The sequence below is a fragment of the Python bivittatus genome, unplaced genomic scaffold, assembly GCF_059951505.1.
Source record: "Python bivittatus isolate LINGU-HERP-01145 unplaced genomic scaffold, Pbiv_v1 ctg000440_np1212, whole genome shotgun sequence".
Classification (NCBI taxonomy): Eukaryota; Metazoa; Chordata; class Lepidosauria; order Squamata; family Pythonidae; genus Python; species Python bivittatus.
Genome location: NW_028277063.1, coordinates 291,702 through 314,761, shown reverse-complemented (window position 1 = coordinate 314,761; position 23,060 = coordinate 291,702). Strand labels below are relative to the sequence as shown.

The 23,060-nt window shown below is 39.6% G+C and overlaps 2 protein-coding genes across 2 annotated transcripts; one reads left to right on the top strand and one right to left on the bottom strand.

The window, feature by feature from the left end:
* The first annotated feature begins 1,809 nt into the window (after nt 1-1,809).
* On the top strand, nt 1,810-11,586 carry LOC112542157 (vomeronasal type-2 receptor 26-like). The gene is made up of 6 exons (XM_088142376.1): nt 1,810-2,066; nt 2,834-3,125; nt 4,076-4,930; nt 8,640-8,867; nt 9,886-10,012; nt 10,670-11,586. Exons 1-6 carry the CDS (start codon nt 1,810-1,812, stop codon nt 11,584-11,586), a joined length of 2,676 nt encoding a protein of 891 aa, XP_087998502.1.
* A 1,853-nt stretch (nt 11,587-13,439) lies between these two features.
* LOC148215682 (vomeronasal type-2 receptor 26-like) lies at nt 13,440-22,927 on the bottom strand. Its single transcript, XM_088142375.1, has 4 exons — nt 22,892-22,927; nt 19,842-20,069; nt 18,538-18,664; nt 13,440-14,341 (listed from the first exon to the last, which is right to left on the bottom strand). Exons 1-4 carry the CDS (start codon nt 22,925-22,927, stop codon nt 13,440-13,442), a joined length of 1,293 nt encoding a protein of 430 aa, XP_087998501.1.
* Nucleotides 22,928-23,060: the final 133 nt, after the last annotated feature.

Below are 23,060 nucleotides of genomic sequence, written 5' to 3'. Positions count from 1 at the left end.
CTTTATTTTATTATTTTTCCATCACATACATTTTAACAATAAGATGTTCATCATTAGTACACAGTGCATATTCAAACTCAGTTTTCTCAGTGATGAATTCATAGCTTTTCTTATCTAGTTTAAAACTTTCCAGCATCTGTGCATATGTAGACCATTGGCAAATAAAACCTTCCAATTCTAATTCTTCTCTCCTCTTCAGGTTAGGTTGTCCTTTGGAAAATGATAAGAGAGTTGCATACTCAACCATGGTTGCTTAATTGTCATTTCTCTTCTATAGAGAGCTTCTCAAGGTGATAACCCTAGAGGAATTTTTGGAGACAATCTTACCTTATATCCATTCCAAATTCTCAATATAGAACGTCTGATAAAGTGATACTTAAAATCAATGTTAGCTTTCACTTTGTCATACCATAAGTATCCATGCCATCCAAATTGTAACTCATGTCCTTCTAATTCCAAGAACCTCTTGTTTTGTGAAGTCATCCATTCTTTCATCCATAAGAGACAACAGGCATCAAAGTATAACTTTAAATCTGGAAGATCTAGCCCACCTTTTTCTTTGGCATCCTGTAAAAGTTATTCTTGGTTTTTTACCTTGCCACACAAATTTAGGAATACCTTTCTGGCATTGTTTAAATGATACATTATCTGTCAATATCGGTATTGTCTGAAAAAGAAAAAGCATTCTAGGTAAAACATTCATTTTAATTACTGAGATTCTACCTAATAATGACAGTTGCAGCTTACCCCATCTTAATAGATACTTTTTAATATCATTCCAGACTTTAACATAATTATTTTGATGTAACATATAATTCATATTGGTCAGTGTAACTCCCAAATACTTAACCCTTTTTCAGTTTTATAGCCAGATTTCTTCATCAATATTTCTTGATATTTCATAGTCATATTCTTAACCAACATCTTTCTTTTTTGTCTATTTACTTTAAATCCAGCAAGTACACCAAAATCTTTCAATTTCTTCATTAAACATTCAATTCCATTTTGAGGTTCATGTAAGATCAAAACTAAATAATCCACAGAGACTCTTAATTTAAAGACTTCTTTTTTGATTTGTAAAACCTTAATATTCGCATTAATATCTCTATTTAACACTTCCAAAACTAAAATAAAAAAGTGACAGGGGACAACCCTGTCTTGTTGCCTTCTGTATTTCACATGGCTTTGTACATTCATCAATAACAATAATACTTGCCTTTTAAAAAGTGTATAGTGTATATAAGTTAATAAAAGGATGTACCCGCAAAGCAGGGGCAAGAAGAGAGAGTTCTCTGTATTTGGAGATTTAATTCAATTCATTTCAATTCTATGATGAGAGAGGGAAAGTTATCTGGTCATACTAGCTATCAGTCTAACACTTTTTTAAAAAACTAAGTTATTTTTCTTGGGATTGGGAAATGAACTCTCAACTCTCAATGTGCTTTATGCTCCTAAAGGAATCAATGTATTTCTCTGAAGAAGAGCAGACAAAGGCTATGTTAGGACCATACAATTTCTCTTTATGGGAAATGACTTGGACAGCTTTGGGTAGGATAATTATCTACCTTCTCATTATAAAAATCACTATAATTGAACTTGCTTCCTGTGGAACCCCAGAAGCTAGGAGACCAAGCAAAATAAGAAAAACAGTCACATAGCACTATATCAGTTACCAATGTGGAAAGGCAGCTAACACTCTGCGTAATTTTTCCAGAGGCCAGGTTCCATCTCTTCCATTGGGAAGAGTCTGCCCTTGTCCCACAATTGGCTTTCTATTCCTAAATCTGGCTGAGCAGTGTGGTGATGACGATGTGGTTGTGCTGCTATGACTGGGGACAAATTGCTTTGACTTTCAAAGGCTGGATGTTTCTGCTTTCCCTCCTTATCCTGCCTCAGACGCCTTTCAGCAAGACCCTTAACTCCATGTGTGGTAGCAAGCCAGGGGTTCAGCATCATTCTCCTGCCTCCTCTAGTGATATTGTCATTGCTGAATTTGTGTCCATGGTATTTCTCAAAGTGCCTTTACACAACTTTATGCAAAAGCCATCAGAATCTCAGACAGCATGGTAAGTAGTCCTCTGAAAGAATAAATGGTCTGGATTGCAACTCTGGTTGACTGTGATTGTGTTCAAGTGGAACTGGTTTCAATTGCTTTATAGTTCAGAAGTGGCTCTTGTTTCAGAACTCTCTCTTGGTTATCAATGACTGAGAAATTGAAAAGGTCCCCAGCTGACATAGGACCTCAATAAGACTTTTACAAGCATTGCTAATCTTGTCACAAAAGGTCTGTCCCCACTATTGGTTACCAAGTGTCCAGCGGTCTACCAAACTCAAGTTTAGTGGCATGAGTGAATCAGAGTTTTGAGCATTCTAAATACTGACTCAAGAATATCCATGTTCACTCAAGACCGTAAGAAGAGGCAATATGTTGTTTTACTTCATGCGAAGGTTCACTTAGATTTTTTTTTAAAAGAAAAATATTTGGGTAGCAGAGATATATGCGACAACAACAACACCTCTTGTCAACAAATAGGAATCATTTTGTTGAATGAATTGTAATTTTAAATCCAGAATCATCCTCATTCCATACCTCCCTCTACACTTTGAAAATTAGAAGTAGTACTTCAGAAGTTGTGCAAGTGCAACACCTCTCTACTACTCATTAGAGCAGCCAGATCATTTGTCAGGCTTCTGCAGAAAACTATGAAAAAATGTTTGTTTGTTTGTTTATCACATCTGTATGCTACCAAATCAACAAAGGCTTCCTTCTGTATAGTATACAAATGCTTGTCATATTCTATGATTGAAGGACTAAACAAAACCCTTCTTGCAGGCTATTGCCTAAAAATTACCAGCATGTCCTGGTCTTTCTTTTTGCCATTCACGAGATCAACGTGAATGAGAACTTGTTACCAAATACTACTTTGGGCTCCCAAATCTATGAGAATGCTTTTAATCCATTGAAAGCTTGTGGGAACCTTTTGACCCTCCTCTTCATGGGACAAAACTGTCTGCCCAATTATAACTCTGTAAAGGATCAGAAGCTCATGGCTGCTGTTGGTGACCTCAACTTCCAGAACTCCATCCAAATGGCCAACATCATAAATGCCTACAAGATTCCACAGGTATCTGGGCTCATATTCATTCATAGGAGATAAAAGGGTGGTGGCTCAGTAACTGTATAGGTAGAATAAGGAAGATAATCCCAAAAGCACCTGAAATATTTAGACATTCTTTGAGGTGTTTTGGATAGGTCCTTTGTTCAAGCGAAATCCAAGGTATATGTTACAAAATCTACTTACAAGCAGGGTAATCCATAATGGGTACAAAAATGTATCATATGTAAAAATAAGTAACATTACCTCAATATTGCCAATACCATTAAATTTTATTTATTAAAGCAACAGATACTCTAACCCATATGATGCAAAATGACAATTCAAGTCTTGTGTTTTTGACTGAAGGAATATGCAATCAATTCTCTCCGTCATCTTCTTAATGAACAAAAGTCTTCTCTTGTCATTCAATCCTACCTGTCTTTTGACTCTCTAGTCAGACCAATCAATACCTGAAAGACCCTGTTCCTGTAACCTTGTCCACAAAGTGGTGACTGGAACGCCAATGGTGGAGTGACTGCAAAAGTCAGCATTGATGTGAGGATGGACTTGTTGATCCACAACACAGTATCTCCTCCTCTTCTTTGTTTTATGGAAGCAGTACCAACTATTGGGGGGTTTTGTCCTCTTTTTGGTTTGGCTGTAGCAATGTTGTCATAACTAGAGCTTCTTAGAGACTTGTGCATCCAGAGATAGAGGGCCAGAGCTATGTAACCCAATCAGTTGAGCAGACAGTGGTTCTGCATTACCCTCTATATCTTTGGTTAATAGGTTCACTCTGATTCTTAGTCACTCCTATATGATATTTCACAGGAGACTAAACAGCAGAGTTATAATTTTTTTTCACAGGATAATACTATAAAATGACATATTTTGTGGCTTGCAGGGGGAATATTCTTAAAAAAAATGAAAATACTTTATCTAGTCTGTAAACCATTGCTATTTCTCCCATCCCACAGCTCAGTTACAGCTCTTTTGACCCTGCACTAAGTTATAAAACTCAGTTTCCATCTTTAATCTGGATGACTCCAAATGAAAATCTCCAGTATGGTGGGATTATTCAGCTGTTGAAATATTTTGGATGGAATTGGATAGGCCTCTTCATCCCAGATGATGTCACTGGAGAGAGATTTTTCCGAATTCTGAGACCAAAGCTTATCCAGAATGATATTTGCATTTCACTGATTCAGTTCATCCCAATAGTGATAAACTATGTCTCCAATACCTTCCAGCAGAAGCAACTCAATAAGATTGCAGCCACCTTATGGTTCAGTAAAAGCAATGTAATACTTGTTTATGGAGACATGCAGTCTATGGATGGTTTACGAATCATTCTTGAAAGTTATGAAATTAATAGCAAGGTTCCAATAGAGAGGGTTTGGATCATATCAGCTCTGTGGGATGTCACTTCTGTCTTTGAAGCTCATAAATTCACAGGACTTTCGTTCAATGGCAGCTTATCCTTTGCTCTTCACACAAATGAGGTACCAGGATTTCAGGAGTTCCTTGAGAGTCTAAATCCAAATCGCTCTAAGATGTATTTCATACATCAGTTCTGGTGTACTGCATTTATCTGTTCACTTCCAATGTATAATATAAATGTGCCAGGCAAAGGAATCTGCACTGGGGAAGAGGATTTGGGGAGCCTCCCTGGGACAGTCTTTGAAATGCAAATGTCTGGCCAGAGTTATGCTATTTACAATGCTGTGCATGCTGTGGCACATGCTCTCCATGCCATGTATGCATCTAGAGCCAGGCAGAAGACAATGGACAATGGAGAGAAGTGGAATTTGCTGAAAGTCCAACCTTGGCAGGTCAGTTATGGTGTCTTTCATTGGGATCTTAACTACAATATAATACTGAACTTAAATTCATTAAAATACCATTTATCAATTATTTTTGGCTTCATCCCAATGTACACTTATGCAGTAATAATCCCATTATCCTAATGCTAATTTTATTTTATTAATGCTAATTGAAGCCCCTGACAAAATCCCAGTATGAATCTATCTACAGCTATGTCAGAGCACCAATAACACCCTGGCCCCAATGCCTGGGTGAAGAGCCAGGTCTTCATGGCCTTTCAGAAGACCAGCAGAGTAGGGTCTGTCCGTATCTCAGGGGGGAGGCTGTTTCACATGATAGGTGCCATGACAAGGAAGACATGCTTCCCAGGGTCCACCAACTGACACTGCTTCACTGTTGGGACCCAGAGCATGCTGACTTTGCTTAATCTGACAGGCTGGGCAGAAACCACTGGGGAGAGGCAGTCCCATGAGTAACCTGGTCCTTTGCCATGTAGGGCTTTCAAACGGACAATCAGAACCTCAGATTGCACTTGGAAGCCTGATGGGAGCCAGCACAGCTCACAGGGCAGCAGTGATAGGTGGGCATACCATGAAGGGCCCAATACTACACATGCTGTTGCATTCTGGACCAGATGAAGCTTCCAAATGCTTCTCAAGGCCAGCCCTGTGTAGAGCATGTTGCAATAGTCCAACCAGGAGGTGACTAAGACATGAGTAACAGTGAGCAGTGCCACCTAGGAATTTAGGAATGGGTGTAACGGGCACACAGATGTAGTGATGCAAAGGCTCTCCTGCCATGGTTGCCACTTGCTTCTCAAGCAGAAGCTGCAAGTCCAGGAGGACCCCCAGTTTGTGCTTCAACTCCTCCTGGGGGACTGTTACCCCATCTAGAGTTAATGATGGAGAATCACTAGATAAGGGGGGGGGGCATTAAAACCCACAAGCACTCCCAATTAGACAGCCTCTAGGCATTAGGAAAGTAACTTGATGGCATCATTTGGGTGGCCCAGAGCAGAGATGTATACCTGAGTACCTTCAGCATAGTGGTGATACTCAACCCTGTGTCTATGGATGATCTTGCCCAGTGGTTTCACGTAGAGGTTAAAGAGGAGTGTGGAAGAGAATTGAGCCTTGTGGTACCCCACAAAGCAGAGACCTAGGGTTAGACCTTCTCCTTACTACCAACACTAACTGGAATCCGGCACAGAGGAAGGAGGAGAACCACAGAATAACTATGCTGCCCACTGCCAAAAACCCTTCCCAGTTCACAAGGATACAATGATCAATGGTATTGAAAGTGCTGAAAAATCAAGGAGGGCCCAGATGGATATACTATCTTCATCCCAAGACTGCCAGAAGTCATTCAGAAGTATGATTGATGCCATATTGGTATTTTATCATGAAAAGGTAAGTGCAGTAGGTCCAGATAATCAATTTCCTGCGGAACCATTTGGAGCTGCAAGCCTACCACTTCCTCAACAATCTTTCCCAAGAAGGGAAGGTTGGAGACTGGATGGAAATTGTCTAGGACTGCTGGGTCCAGGGATGACATCTTGAGGCAGGAACCATTCTCTGCCACAAGTGAGGCATTCACTACTGCTTGGACCTAGCTATTTGTCACCTCCTGGGAGGCTTTCACCAACTAGGAGGGAAATGTGTCTAATGCATAGGTAGCAGAACTCAGAGTCCCAAGGAACCTGTCCACTCTGTTGGAAGCCACTGGAGTGGAAGCCACTCAACCCAGATAACCAGACAAGACTGCACCCCAATCATCTCTGGCAGACCAACACAGCCAGAGGCCAACTGTGAGTCAATCAGAGTGACTTTATTCAACAGATGCTCACCAAAGTCCTCCATTGTTACAGGTACCCTCATGAAACTTAAAAATCTAGCCATTTTGTCATCAAATTTCAATGGTGCCATTTTTACCTGTTTTGGTGAGGTTTCACAAGAAAATGGTGTAGAAGAGTAAGATAATGTAGCTTGCCTTACTTAATAATTTGTTTCTGTTTAATCATTTCTTCGAATAGAAGAGAATATCTGTAGCTCAGGACTGAACTGTGGAGTCCTTGGTGCTCTCTGAACCTGGTTGTTCGCTTGCAAATGTTTCATTACCCAAGTAGGTAACTCATAGCAGAGACCATAATGCAGCATATAGAAACTATAGCACTCCCACACATACAACCAAAAGTATGGATCTGGTATGTAGATGACACCTTCATCATAAGAGGGAAGAGACATGAAATTATCAAAAACATCTTCAGAGGAATAACATTCCCAATGGAAGAAATAAACAAGAACACACTACCCTTCCCGGATATGTCATCAGCAGAAGAAACAACAGCAAATTTGAAATGCAAGTTTATTGAAAAACAACCCATACTACACAAGTGCTCCATTTCCAAAGTATCAACCCAACCTTGCAGAAGAGGAGCTCTGTAAGAACATAATTCAGATGAGAAAAAATGCACTGCAGCAACCCAGAACACCAGAAAAAGGAAACAGACCACCTATACAACATCTTCCAACAAAATGGATACTCACACAACTTTATCAAAAAGTGCCTGACCAGTCAACTCACTACAGTACAACCAACAGATGCTATGAAAAAGTAAATGCTACCATACATCAAAAACATCTCAGACTATTACAACCACACAATATTACCATAGCACCAAAACGGCTAAAGCCCTCCAAACATTCTCAGTAAACCAAAAGATCCAGTAAGAAAAATCCCAAGAATTAAAAACAGGAGTCATCTATGACATACAGTGTAAGGACTGAAACAGCCACTTTGTAGGACAAACAGGCAGAAGGCTAGCAGAGCGCATCCATGAACACCAACTAGCAGTCAGAAGACATGACGAAAATGCCTTAATCTCATAACACATGGACAGACTCAACCATAGTTTCAGCTGGGAAACTATGAAGATCCTAGAGCAAGCTAAATCCAAAAGTGGTAGGGAATTCCTGGAAGCTTAAAAGAGACAATAAAAAAGCTAAGAAGGAAACAAAAAGATCAGAACACATCCTCTCCAGCAGCCAACACCTGGATAAGCAGGGATTAACACCAGGCAAACAGGCAGAAAGCAATACCCTCATCAAGGAACTACTAAGGAGAAAACCACACCTCGACCAGCACTGAAACACAATAGTTTTTTGTTTTTGTTTTAATCTTATGCTAAGAGGCAGCCCAACCTGCTTTTAATAATTACGGGTAAAGTCACTTTTTGGCAATATAAATGATAGGTGAAGTATCTATCACTCATAGTCCTGCAGGTTCACTCTTAAATAAAGAACAGAAACATATGTTATATTCTTCCTATATTTTTAAGTAACATGCAGTTTAAGTAAAACATACTTAAGCAGAATTATTGACAAGAACATTTTCAGATGCTTCTATATGCACTGTACATTCTGAAGCGGTATCTATTTGATCAAGGGATTAGTAGTCCAAACCAACAGATAACAACCAGGTGTGTGTGTGTGTGTGTGTGTGTGTGTGTGTGTGTGTATGGATGTGTGTTCATGTGGGTACTGGTTCGTCTCTTTCTCTCATCTCACATTTTAAAAAACAGAAGATAAGTGAACAGTAATGTACAAATATTAATCAAGAAATCAAGGAGATCACAGTTCAGTAAACCAGAGAATGAAACTGTTAATCCCACTGCCTTCTATTTGCACCAATTTGTCATCTATAGCTCTTCACTTTTAGCTTCACGTATTTCTGAAAAATATCAGCTTCAACAATAGTGCTGGGGAAGAAATAGTTTTGGATGACGGTGGGAACCTGGGAGGAAGATACGACATCATCAGCTTGGTCACATTCCCCAATCGATCCTTCCACAAAGTCCGAGTTGGAAGGACCGAGCCTCAGAGTTCTCAAAGGGAACGACTCAGTATAAATGAAAGTGCCATTATATGGAATCCCCGGTTTAAGGAGGTAGGTTAAAATTAAACAGGAGAAAGATGATCATTACTTTTCTTAATGGCTGAAATATAAAATTAGTAATGGGAGAGATCTTCAGAAGTCCACCGAAAGCCTCCCGCTGAGTTTAGAACATCATTGACACCCTGAAGAAATGATGCAGTTCTAAAGTCTACCTTATTCTACTTTATTTCTTCCAAAACATCAAGCTCTTAAGGCCCTTTAATAGAAGTAGCTGGCTGAACCCTGCGATGTTGATACTGACAGGAGGGTCACCCTTTTAGCATAGATTAAGGCTGTTCCATTCCCCTTTTCTTTCTTTGGAGAGGCTTTTGATCAGAACCTGGGTTAGGCTTAGGGTAAGATATCACTTCTGCCCTCTGACAACATTATTCCAGTAAAGTAAAGTGACTTTACTCATAATTCCAGGACACCAGGAACAAAATCTTCCTGATCCACAAATGTCATATATGCTACCATAGGTCCTAATGCTCCCATACTCTAAACGTACTTGTGAACCAATTCAGAGGGTTTAACCAATAGTGCTGCGTAACCTTCTTTGCACAGAGGAAATAAGGACACCACCATTTGGTGGGAAACCAACCCAGAGGGAATGGATGCAGGGAGGGAAGTGATATTTTCAACGGGTAGAATTTACTGTCTGTTGAAGGAAGGGTGAATAGCACCCTATACTGGCAGTGGGGAAAGGCCAAAACACTGGTGTCCTTTCAAAGTAAAAGTCACAAGGATTTTTACCCCTTTTCTCATAGATTAAATTTTTCTTTTTAATTACATTAAATCAGTGCAAAAATGGTTCCACGCAAAGAATGTATTCTTTGACAGTCCTACTTGGGACATTTATCTCATTTGAATTACTTAATTAATTAATAACTTCTGCAAACCATTTATTAGCCTAGAATGGAGAATGTATTACAAATTTATAGGCAGAAGGATAATAATGAGAATGATTGCTGACCCATTCTGGAAAAGCAAAACTGCTATCCATCAACTTGCGTTTTGTCATTCTGGTTAGTTACCACCTTCTTCAACATGTGTAGAAAGTTGCCATCCTGGATACCGAAAATTAACAAAGCAGGGGGAACCTATTTGCTGCTATGACTGCATTCAGTGTTCAGAGGGAAGGATTTCAATCAAGACTGGTAAGAGGCACAAATGTGTACTTAAATAAATTCTAATAGAAGAGAATATATGTAGCTCAGGGTTGAACTGTAGAGTCCTTGGAGTTCTCTGAGCTTGGTTGTTTTCTTGCAGACATTTCATTACCCGAGTAGGTACCATCTTCAGTTACTAGGTAACATCTACTCTTTCCATATAGATTCGTCTGGTTCAGCCCAAGATACTGAGTGGGACAATTCAGTTACTTTATTAGCTTACATCTACTAGACAGAATCTCGCCAGACTAACTCTAACCTCCAACGACAGCAACTAAACCCACTGAATTCCTTAGGGAGGTGCCAGCCTCCTCCTCTTCACTTTCACACACTCTGGTTGAGGACTGAGGAGATGCTTGGGATTCTTCCCCCCCTTCCCTATGACCTTGGACTTCCGTGCCATGATCCTCCTCACCCATGACTTCCATCACAAGATTGCCCTTCATAGTTATCAAATTCACATTGCAAAATGGTAAGAAAGGTTGGGCAAGTCAGGGTTCAGCACATATCCACTATTTGGCATGGCCCACTGTATTGGTCCCAAAAGGGGTTGGATCTTTTCTTTTCTTCTCAAGGAATATTTGCTAAAACATCAGTAGCAACTCAATATGCAGAATGATTAAAGATCTTGCTTATGAATTTTAGATGCCAAGGAATGTGAAAAATGCCCAGAAGACCACTATCCAAATGAGAAGCAAGATCACTGCATTCCCAAAAGCGTTACCTTCTTATCCTATGGAGTGGTCCTGGGAGCAGTTCTGGCTACTTGTACTGTTTCTTTCTCAGGAATCACCATTGTGGTGATGGGGACTTTCATCCACTACCAGAACACTCCCATCGTCAAAGCCAACAACTGGGGCATCACCTGCACCCTCCTCTTCTCACTGCTGCTGTGTTTTCTCTGCTCCTTCCTTTTCCTTGGTTGTCCTGGGACAGCCACATGCCTTCTTCGACAGACAGTTTTTGGAGTTGTCTTTTCCATTGCAGTGTCTTGCGTGTTGGCCAAAACCATCACTGTAATTCTAGCCTTTATGGCCACAAAGCCAGGGAACAGGATGAGGAAGTGGGTGGGGAAGAGGCTGGCCATCTTTGTCATTGTTCTTTGCTCCTTGATTCAAATGACCATTTGTGCTGTGTGGCTGATAATTTCTCCCCCTTTCCCAGAGTTGGACATGCACTCCCAGTTTGGTGAGATCTTGGTGCAATGCAATGAAGGCTCAGAAATTATGTTCTACATTGTGCTGGGCTTCATGTGGCTTCTGGCCATCATCAGCTTCGTGGTGGCCTTCTTTGCACGGAAGTTGCCCGACACTTTCAATGAAGCCAAGCTCATCACCTTCAGCATGCTGGTCTTCTGTAGTGTCTGGGTGTCCTTTGTGCCCACCTACTTGAGCACCAAGGGGAAATTCATGGTGGCTGTGGAGGTCTTCTCCATCTTGGCCTCAGGTGGTGGCTTACTGGCTTGCATTTTCCTACCCAAGTGTTATATTATTGTGCTGAGACCAGAGCTGAACACCAGGGAACAGCTAGTCAGAAAAAAGGATGGTGTCATACAAGGATAAGGGAAAAAAATGATTTAAGAATTAATAGGTCAAAGAATTTTATTCATGAATGGTTTTCCTTTCCCCTCACTATTTCTGTAATATAGAAATCAAAATGTACATGTATGTATGCATAATTTAGTCTAGGTATGTGTGCATAATTTAGTCTAGATTGAGGATTTACTTGCTTTACGTGAAAAATCAGAACCCTTGCAGCACCGCTTCAGACTAAGAAATTTTATTAAATGTCTAAACTTTTGTGAACTACAAATTTGTCACAGTAGGTAAGAACTGCATTCAGTTGTCTAGTGGGTAGAGCCATGACAAATGTAATATTGTTTGTTTGGCTTGTTATGGATGTTTGTGTATTTGTATGTGTATGTATATATACACATACACACAGAAGGAGAGCAGAATCTTGAAACAATTGTGATGTCAAGAGGAAGAAACCTGTGGGTTCTGTGCTACATGTTGTAACTTTGAACACACAGTTGTCCAAAGCAGTTCTCCAAAGAAGAGCAGGAAATCCATGTTAATTACAATTTAGCTGCCCCACTGCTGGAAGCTCCTATTCAAACTCGGGCAGTGTCTTCTCGGTCATCTCATCTGTTCATCACCTTTCTGTGTTGAAGTTCTATAACAAAAATGGAAGATAGGAAACATATAAAAATATTTAGCTCCACCACTACTGGTATCACCCTCGCCAAGACTGTTGTCCCTAGATTTCCCTGACTCCACTTCCCCTCCACCCCACTTGTCATCAGAGGACACGTCTACCAGGGCATAACTTGAAGCTAGGCTTTAAGAGCAGAGAAGTAGCAATGAGGACCTTCACAAGAGAAAGTATGCAGTCTGTGGCTCAGTCCTGAAACGTAGGAGGTGATAATAAAAACCACATGGCATTTAACCATTATGTCAGATGGAGGAAAAAAATCTTCCATATCGGGGGATATAGCTTGAGTCCAGTAATCATGGAAGTATTTCACATTATGCAGGCTTTAGAAGCACCTGCCTCAATGTTTAATGCCATTCAACACAAGGCAAAGAAATTCACAAAGGACACATTTATTATCAGCTTTTTCTATATCACTGCAGTAACCTAAGATGTTTTTCACATTTATTGATTTGTTCAGTTAGTGATTATTTATCTTAAACCCTGTCCTTCATTTAGCTACATCTCTTTCTGGTTCACAGCTACTGGAACAAAACACAAGAATTCCCAACCACAGAGTAAGAACTAAAACAACAATGAAAAGCAGAAAAACTTTATAGAAGCCAGAGGAGAGGTCTTCTTGGAGAATCAGTTTCATAATGGGGGATGCATCCCTGCCATTCCTCTTCTTTTTTTGGTCACCGCCTTGCCTTAGCAACTTGGCAAACTCTGCTTGGCTGAAAAGTAAAATAGCCTGAGGAAAATCCAGGAATTCTTTTCAGCCAGGTTCTGCTGGTGAAGCACAAGAGAGAGTTAGACTTCGGGGTGCTTGGATAGCACAGGAGGGGAGGGGAGGATAACTATGAAGTGTTATCACTAAGAGTTATATATCAATCAGATCATGGAGACATAGTTGCAATAGAATATACACTTCAACATTAGTAAAAAAAGAAATCAAATGGAGTCCTTTTAAATGGAGGTTTAATCACTAGTAGTGGCATGGGTGTATGAGTGGGTGTGTGCTTTCAAAAATATCAAGCAACTGGTTGTTATTGAGATGTCAAAGTCCTGCTCCTTTATTCCATGCATCATACATGCACATTATGTAAAAAAGAGGAAGGGCTTCAGTTGCGTGGTTGTGTCTGCCATCTTGAATTTTCAGGCTCTCCCCTAAAGATGCTTCTGGTCACCAGGAAAGTACTGAAAAATATGGATATGACCATTAAAATATCCTTCTGGTCAGATGTTCTTTTGTGTTTAGATGTGGCTTCAACAGTATGATGTAGCACTTGGGGAGAAAGATGCAGCCCAGGAGACCTGCAGTAGAAGCCAAGATGGAGAAGATCTCCACAGCCACCATATATTTTCCCTTGGTGCTCAGATAGGCTGGGATGAAGGACACCCAAATGCTACAAAACACAACCATGCTGAAGGTGATCAGCTTGGCTTCATTAAAAGTATCAGGCAATTTTCGAGCAAAGAAAGCCACAGTGAAACTGATGGTGGCCAACAGCCCCATGTAGCCCAGGACAAGGTAAAACATGGAATCTGAGCCTTCGTTACATTGCACAATGATCTCCTCAGTCTGGGAGTGCATGTCCAACTCTGAGAAGGGAGGAGATGTGACCAACCACACTGCACAGATAACAGCTTGAATTAAGGAGCAGAAGACAATGAGGGATCCTGCCAGTCTTTTGCCTAGCCATTTCCTTGTCCAGTTTCCTGGCTTGGTGGCCAGGAAGGCCAGAACTACGGTAATGGTTTTGGCCAAGACACAGGAAACACAGATGGAGAAAATGGTGCCAAACATCATTTGCCTGAGAAGGCAAGTCACCTCCCCAGGCCAACCAAAAAACAGCAGGGAGCAGAGAAAGCAAAGGAGGAGAGAAGAAAGAAGGATGCATGTGATGTTCCTATTGTTGGCTTTGACAATGGGGGTGTCCCAGTGCAGAATAAAAGTCACTGCCACTAAAATGAGGGTTGCAGAAAAGAAAAGAATCAAGGAAGTCAGAGTGACTCCCAAGGGTTCTCCAAAGGATAAGTAGCTGAAACGTTTGGGAAGGCACTGGTCTTTTTCTGCATTGGAATAATGATCTTCTGGGCATCTCTCACATTGGTCTGCATCTGAAATACATGAGGAAAGCCTAGTCATTACCCAATATACAGAACCTTTTACAGAGCTAACTTACAGAAATCACTCCTGGTGATGCTATTCACTTACACATTTCTCCTTAAACAATAATGATTTTTTAAACATTAGCAAAAGATCCTGTACTATCATGAAAGCAAAAGAATTCAGTTCAATTTCCACAATATTAGCAACTTGTTTTCCACTCTCACTCCCCTCTCCCCCCAAAGTCCTGCTGTGCTGCCTCATTGTGACGGGGTGCATTCCTGGGAGGGATGAACAAAGAAAGTCAGGAGTGTAAGCCAAAAGAGTATATTTCCAGCAGGATCACCCAAGGTGTGAAAGTCATTCCAGCTGCCCAACTAAAGCAAGCTGTCGCCTATATTGGGTAGCAGCAATATCGGGAGATGCCAGAGGCAGATGATCATGTTAGTGACAATGGCTAAAGCATCAATTCATACTGTGGTGGAGAAGACAATGGAAAACCACATCTGTATTTATACCAAGAAAACCATATGGATAGAAATTATCAAATGATTGATGATATAGTGCCAATGATAGGCCTCTCAGGTCAGATGGCACTCAACGTGCTACTGAGGAAGAACTGAGAAGCTTTCAGAGTCCTAATGGCATTTATGACGTGGCTAGATTAAAGCCTTCAGGACTTCCAGTTGCTGATGTTGCCATACAGGAGAAGAAAATCTGAAGCTGCAAAGATAGAATTACAGTAGGAACATGGAATGTAAAAAACATGAACGTAGGAAAGCTCAACACAGTGAAAGATGAAATTACTAGAAATTGACATCTTAGGCATTAGCGAATTGAATGGACTGGGACTGGACACTTTCAATCAGAAGAGCACACTGTTTATTACTTAGGATATGAACAACAAAGAAGAAATGGCATTGCTTTTATAGTTGGAGTATAGAAAGAACAGTACTTGGCTACAATGCAATCAACTATCAAATAATATTGATTAGACTTTGTGGTTAACACTTTCATATGACAATCATTCAATCTTATGCTCCAACCACCAATGCAGAAGAAAAGGCGGCTGATGAGTTTTATGAACAAGTTCAATTTGAAATCAACAGAGCATGCAAACAAGATGCACTGCTTGTGACTGGAGACTAGAATGCCAAAGTTGGAAACATGAAAGGGGAACATGTAAGTGAATTGTATGACTTTGGAAATCAAAATGAAATAGGAGACCGACTTATCAATGTCTGCCACTCCAATGATTTGTTTATAGCTAACTGTCCTCAAACAACTAAAATGAGGCCTCTATACATGGACATCACCAGACAGGACAGAGTACATAGAAATGGCATGGAGCTGGGATATTTGAGGACCATCTCACCCCAGTTACATCTACCCGTCCCATCAGATCTGGCAGAAAGGGCATGTTGCAGGTCCTGTCTATGAAGGAAAGTCATCTGGCAGAACCCAGGAGGGGACCCTTTTCTGCCACAGCACCTACCTTTTGGAACATCATTCCCCCTGAGATCAGATCAGCCCTGACCCTGAAAACATGCCTTTGTCATCTATCTTGGGATTCTGGTAGTATTGGTGGAGAGCCTGTTCAATAGTTATATTTCTACAAAATGAATTGTGCTCTCCTGCAGAATATGTTTTTAATGTTTTCATAGCTGTATTGTTTTTAATGTTTTTTAAATGATTTATTGTTGTTGTTGCTGTGGTTATCTATGTATTGCTTTTTTGGTTTTTAACTCTGTATTCCACATAGTTGCAGCAGTGAGATGGGCAGCTCCATAAATTTAATAAATAAATAAATTAATAAATAGAAATCAAATGGACTATATTACTGATAAAAGGAGGTGGAGGAGCTCAGTTATAGCATCAAAGGCATGGCTGGGTGCTGACTGTGGAACAGATCACAAACTGCTTGTATATGTAAGTTCCAAGTTAAGCTAAAGAAGAAGCAGAAAGCCAGCCAGTTTCCACACTATGATCTTGAATATATACCTACCATTTTCAAGGAGAACAGCACGAGTTCCTTTGACATCCTGAAACTCATAGATAGAGAACCAGAGGAATTATGGAATGAATTTAAAGAAGTTGTTCAGAATGAATCTGAAAAGAGACTGCCAAAAATGAAGAAAGAGAAGAAAGCAAGCTGGATGTCAGAACAAACTGTGGAAATTGCCAAGAAGAGAAGTGAAGTCAAAGTGAAGAAAGACAAAAATCTCAGAAAGAAACTTAACAAAGACTTTCAGAGATTGGTTAGAAGAGAAAGAAGCTCTATTACAACAATATTTGTAAATACATCAATGATGCAAACAGATATGGAAAAACAAGGAAAGTCTTTGAAAAGATCTCTGAATTCAGAAGGAGGTTCCAACCTCAAACTGGTATGCTAAAGGACGCCAGTGGACAGATAGTAATGGATTCAAAGGAGATCAAACAAAGATGGAAGGAGTGTATTGAAATACTGTACAGTAGAGAGGTCAACATCCAAGATACCTTAGAAGATATTTTGTTCTTGCAAGAACCTCTAGTACTAGAAGATGAAGTTAGATCAGCAGTCCGGTTATTACCAAGTTGGAAGGCTACAGAAACTGATGGAATACCCACTGAAATATGGCAAACAACAGAAGAAGAATCAGTCAAGTTTCTAACCAAGCTATGCCAGCAAATCTGGAGAATGACACAGTGACCAACAGATTGGAAGAGGTCAATCCATATTCCAATACTAAAACAAAGGAGACTTAATACAGTGTGCAAACAATAGTACAATATCTTTAATTTCACATGGTAGCAAAATAATGCTCCAACGCTGATTAGAGCACTACATGTTAAAAGTGATACCCCATGTTCAAGCTGGTTTTAGAAAAGGCCGGGGAACACAAGACATTGTTGCTGATGCATGTTGTATAATTGAAAAAGCCAAATAATACCAAAAAGAAGTCACCATGTGCTTCACTGATTACAGGATGCCCTTTGATTGTGTTGATCACTTAAAGCTGTGGAATGTGCTCAGAAAAAAATAGGAAAATCTTAACGTTTTAGGACATCTCATTGTCCTCACCAAAAAAGATATACAGGTCAGGAAGCCATAGTACAGACAGAACATGGTGAAATAGACTGGCTCCAGGTTAGCAAAGATTTGTGACAAGGTTGTATACCCTCCCCTTATTGATTCAACTATATGCTGAATATATATTAAGGGAAGCTGGATTGGAAGAAGATGAGTGTGGTTTTAAAATTGGAGGAAGAAACATCAATAGCCTGTGCAGGATGACACCATCCTGATAGCCCAAAATGCACAGGATCTGCAAATCCAAGTGTTAAAACTTAAAGAGCACAGTGAACAAATGTGACTAAAACTAAATATAAAGAAGACCAAATTAATGAGAACAGGTAGAATAAACAGCCTTAGAATTGGCAATGAAGATTTTGAAATTGTGGATAGCTTCTTCCTTTTAAGATGACCCATCAATACTAAAGGAGCAAGCAGTCAAGAAATGTGCCGCAGTCTAGCTCATGGTAGAGCATCCATGAAGGCCTTGGAAAAGATATTCAAATGCTGTGATGTGGCTCTACCTAGAAAGATCAGAATCATGCAAGCCATGGTATTCCCTATGACATTTTATAGAAGTGAAATTTGGGCTTTGAAGAAGCACGTAGGAAGAGTATTGACCCTTTGAACTTTAGTGTTGGAGAGACAACCAAGAAAACAAACCGATGGATCATTGAACAACTTAGCCCTATCTCTCTGGAAAGGGCTCTAATGCTGGGAAAGGTGGAAAGAAAGAGGAGAAGAGGACAACCAGCATCAAGGTGGATGAATTCAGTTATGGTGATGATGATTGAAGACCTGAAATGTTAAGGATAGATTGTCATGAAGAAAATCTATGTTGTTGTTAGGCATTGAAAATAACTTGATGGAAAATAATCAATCAATTTTCCACTTCCCTTTTCCTGGAAAAAAATGTCATCTCTCAACCTGCTGAACAAGATTATAATAGGAAAAAATGTATTCAACTATTCAAATAAACTTCATTTAATTAAAAAAAACAAAAAAAAACAAAGCTGCTACACTTTACCTCAGAACCATTCCAGAGTGGACTGGAGTAAAACCTTTCCCCAAGTGACTATACCAAAGTTGAAATGAACAAAAAGGGGATAAGCATGAAAGGTCTGTATAATTCTATTTCTTTCTTTCACTTGCCAGTTTGGACTGAAATTCTTCCTTCGGGACATTTGGTGCAAATGTAGCAACAGGCATGTTTTGCCTCCTGAACAACCCTGCTGTATCCATGTTGGCAGCTCTCAACGCATCTGGCATGGGGAGGCACCTAAAATAACCATTGGGAACCTTTATGAGTGGGTGTCACCAACAACTCTGGAAATCCTTCCCCTTCTTTGGAGAGCACACAATTGGAAAGGGTACCGGTTTACTAAATTGGAAGAATGTTCCAACTTTACAGGAACCATCTCGTATTCTGGGTTGTATGCTGAGTTTTACTTAAACCACATCCATGCTTATTTATTTTTGTGTGGCTATAAAAGGAGATGTGTCTACTGAGGAGTACCTATCAACCAATCTACAGAAAAACAGATAAAATGATTTTTAAAACATAAAATAACATAATGTTTTCATTCTACCTGACAACAATAAAATCTGTAGTCACTTGTAGCCTGCTCTTCAGGCCAAAATGAAGGAGCAAGCTGTTGTTGCAATTTCTATGCTTGGAAAATAAAGACTGCTTCTTTGCATCATAAGTATCTACACAGTTCTCTAAAAATGTTTTGAAGGGAGCATACCAACAGTAGGAAACCTTGTTTCTTATATATATGTGTGTACATATATGTATGTACACATATACATACATACACATGTACACACACACACACATTCACACACACACACACACACACATATACACATACATATATATACACATATATACATACATATATATACACATACATACATACATACATACATACATACATACATACTTCATTTGTAAATTTATTTTGCATCCACAATACCTAAGATCAAGGTTATTTGGGGGATATGGCAAAAGGAAATTGTATTGTAGATTTAAAAACACCCTGCAAGAAGTTTATTACCTTGTGGAAAATAAGGAGTCACTCACTAGAAAAATTGTCCCACTGTTTAGCTCAGTGTGAGCACATTCACAGATGTTCTCCGCTTGGTTGCTTACTTTTTGAATAAGAAGAGAAAAATGACATCCTGCTTGTATTTATTCTCTACATAATAGACATTTACCATAAGGATTCATCACATTCTTTGAGCCTGTTTGCTCCTTACATTTATTCTGTCCATTTTCAAAATACATCTCCTAGTGACTTTTTAAACTTAGTAGTTTGTTGAGCGATTTGAAGCACACACACACACAAATAGAAAAACCATGTGACTTCAGCACATTATCACTAAACTGCACTTTCAAGTCATCATACAAAAGTATCTTCCTCCAGAAATGATAGTCCCTCCAAATGTCCCACCTGCTGAAACTTGTGATTCCACACAATGGCACTTTCATTAATGGTAAACTTTTCACCAACAGGGCCTCTGGAGTCCATCTTTCCAATCCGGACCCTCTGGAAGGACTGATTGGGGAAAGTGACCATGTTGAAGATGTCATATCCAGGCTCAAAGTCCCCCTTCTCATCAAAAAAGATTTCATCTCCTGCACTGTTATTAAAACAGGTGGTTCTCAGGAAGTGGTGAAACTGGATTTGAGGGAGCAGAAAAGATTAGATCAGAAAGCAAGGAATGGAAAAGTATTATCTCAATGAAATCTGGAGATAATTTTTGGACTAGAGAATTCTGCTCAGGTTGAATGTAATAGGTATATTGTATGTATTTTTGTGATGAACTGATATTTATATTTCCAAAGAGAAGGATTCTCAAAAAGTTCTCTCTCTCGTTTCTCTTGAAGATCTTTGTTAAAAAAATAAAATGTAACATAGGGCAACAGCTAAGAAATGTGAGAAATGCCACAAGAATTGTGATATTTATTAAGAGGATTCATCACATTCATTTTTACTTAAATCTTAAATCACATCCATTTTCACTGTAATTTTTCATTAAAATAGCGATGACATAGATTTTCTCCAAGAAAATCTCTCCCTAACCTCACAATTCCAGATTTTATCATTTGCAGCGGTTACACTATTAATATTGCAGCACCTCAAATTTTATTTAAACTGATTAAGTTTATGATGCTTTACAAAAGAGCACAGCACTAACTGACAGATCTCCAGAAAAGACCCCCTTCTACAGCTGTTAGATTGATCTGGGAGCAGGTTCTCTGACAGGATTCAGCTAAATTAGAATCTAAATTGCAGACACTTACTGTAATTGCCAACAGTTCATTGCTTACTGCAGAGCACCGAATCCAGAACCTTCATGCTGCTATTTCCCACCTTATCTATATCAGGCCTTACACCAGCATATCTGAAAAGAGCAATGATATACCTGCCATGGCTGAACATTTGCTCCATCCTGATTGCTAAGAGAAGCTGACTTTGATCTTGTTGAATGCATTGCGTGCAAAGCATGTGCTGCAGAATAAACCCCATTGTAGATATTGTAGCTCTCTCCAGACATGGTCAGTTCAAACACAGAGCCTGGGAGACTCCCCAGTTCTTCCTTCCATGTGCAGGAGTTTTTTGCTTTGGGATCTGGGATAAATGAACAGTCAAATGCAGACACCCAGAATGAAAGGATGAAAGGGAACAGATTCAAAAAAGGGTTCAGGCTCTCAAGAAACTCCTGAAATCTTGGCACCAGGTTTGTGTGGAGTGAAAAGAATAAGGATCCGTTGTAGGATTGTGCTGGGAAACTAATGCCTGGCAATACAGCAGCGGTGAAATCCCAGTGAGAGGTCATGATCCACACTCTGTGGTTCACTGGGCCCCTCATGTGAAATTCACAGACTGATAACATCCATTGCAAACCTGCCATAGATTGGGCATCACCAGAGACCAAGAACACATTGGTAATGTTCAGGAAAATAGCATCTCTTATGTTGATTAACGTTGCAAAAAAGGACTCTTCATCACTTTTTATTATTGGGATCCATTCCCTCAAAGCAATGCAAATATCATTCTGGAAGAGCTTTGCCTGGAGATTTCGGAGAAAGGTTTCCCCACTTTCATCCTCAGATACCAAAAGGCCAATCCAGTTCCATCCAAAATGCTTCAGTAAATGAACAATCCCCTCATACTCTAAGTTCTCATTGGGAACCATGCTGAAGAAGGAAGGGAACCTCCTTTTGTCACTCAGGACTGGGTCAAAGGAGCCATAACTGAGCTGTGTGGAAGGAAGATGCACTGAAAATTAATGTGAGAAGTGCATCCTTTTGTCCTGAAGAACATATAGCTTTTCCATTCCCTTTTTGAATTTTGGATGCCACAATAACATCAGTACTGAATTCCACACATCAAAATGCTGCCATCAAATGACATGGAAGAAGCAGATCATAACCCTCCCAATATGAGAATCTGAGTGCTCCCCTTCAGAATCGGGAGACTTCAGTTTCTATCATTTCTTATCATTAGTTATACTGGCTAAAGCTGATGGGAATTGAAATTTAGCAACAAGCAGAGGTCTTCTTTGACTACTGTTGCTGATGAACATTTTTCTGAGTAGGTTTTCCTCCACTCTTGTGTGTATCATTAAGATTTACATGTACACCCATGCATTGAAAAATGACATTTTTCTTTGTGATGACTGCGGTTTTGTTGTAAAAAACGCACCACGGCTTTGTTTCTGCAAACAAATTATCTTAGGCCAGGATATTCTTTATTGCTCCTCACAATTCCTCCTGTAAGTGGGCAGTTATAGAATGACCATTTAGAAGGCCCATTTTAGTCTAGCAGGAGACCAAGGGAAAATATCACTTCTCTGGGCAAAATACTAAAGCAAGAGTTATTGTCTTATAACTCCTAATACAGCACCTTGTATATTAAATGCCTGCACCAGAGAAAAACCTGGATGCAAACCTTGGCAGTGTTTTTCTGTGTCAAATAAAATACTCTTAAATTGTCCCCCACATCCATCTTTATCCAAGATGTTTTTTTCCCTGAATATTTTTACTAGACCCAGTCCATTTTTTCTGATCACAATTATTTTACCATTTATTCAACACTATATTTTCTCAAGGTTGCCCTTGAGATGGTTTTGAGTGGCACACAATTTTTTCCCTTTGGCAATCCTAATTAGGATTCCTGGAGTGCAAATTCAAAATAACCAGAGGCCATCTGATTGCATATCCTCTGCTTTATGTAACTGGCAATGCTTCTTCTGAAGGATGACTGGGCTGCAAAGCCAACATATCTGAATTTTATTTTATTTTTATTCTGAAGTTTCTTTGATTTTTTAAAAAAATAATTAAAATGTGAAAATAAAATATACATAACAAGAAATGAGATGCTGTTCAGTTTACTGAGTAATGTTTCTTAACTTTGCAAATTCTGTTGGGGGGGTATATGGGAAGTGACTGATCATTTATTGCAAATATAAAAGAATCTGTGAAAGAACCGCCTACCTGTGGAATCTTGTAAGTGTTCAAAATGTGGGCCATCTGGATGGAGTTTGGGGAGGTGAGGCCACCAATGGTAGCCAAGAGCTTCCTCTTGCTCCTTTTAAAACATTCGTAGTTGATGGGATTCCCTTGATTCAGGAAAAGAAAGTCTAGAATATTCTTACTGGCAAGA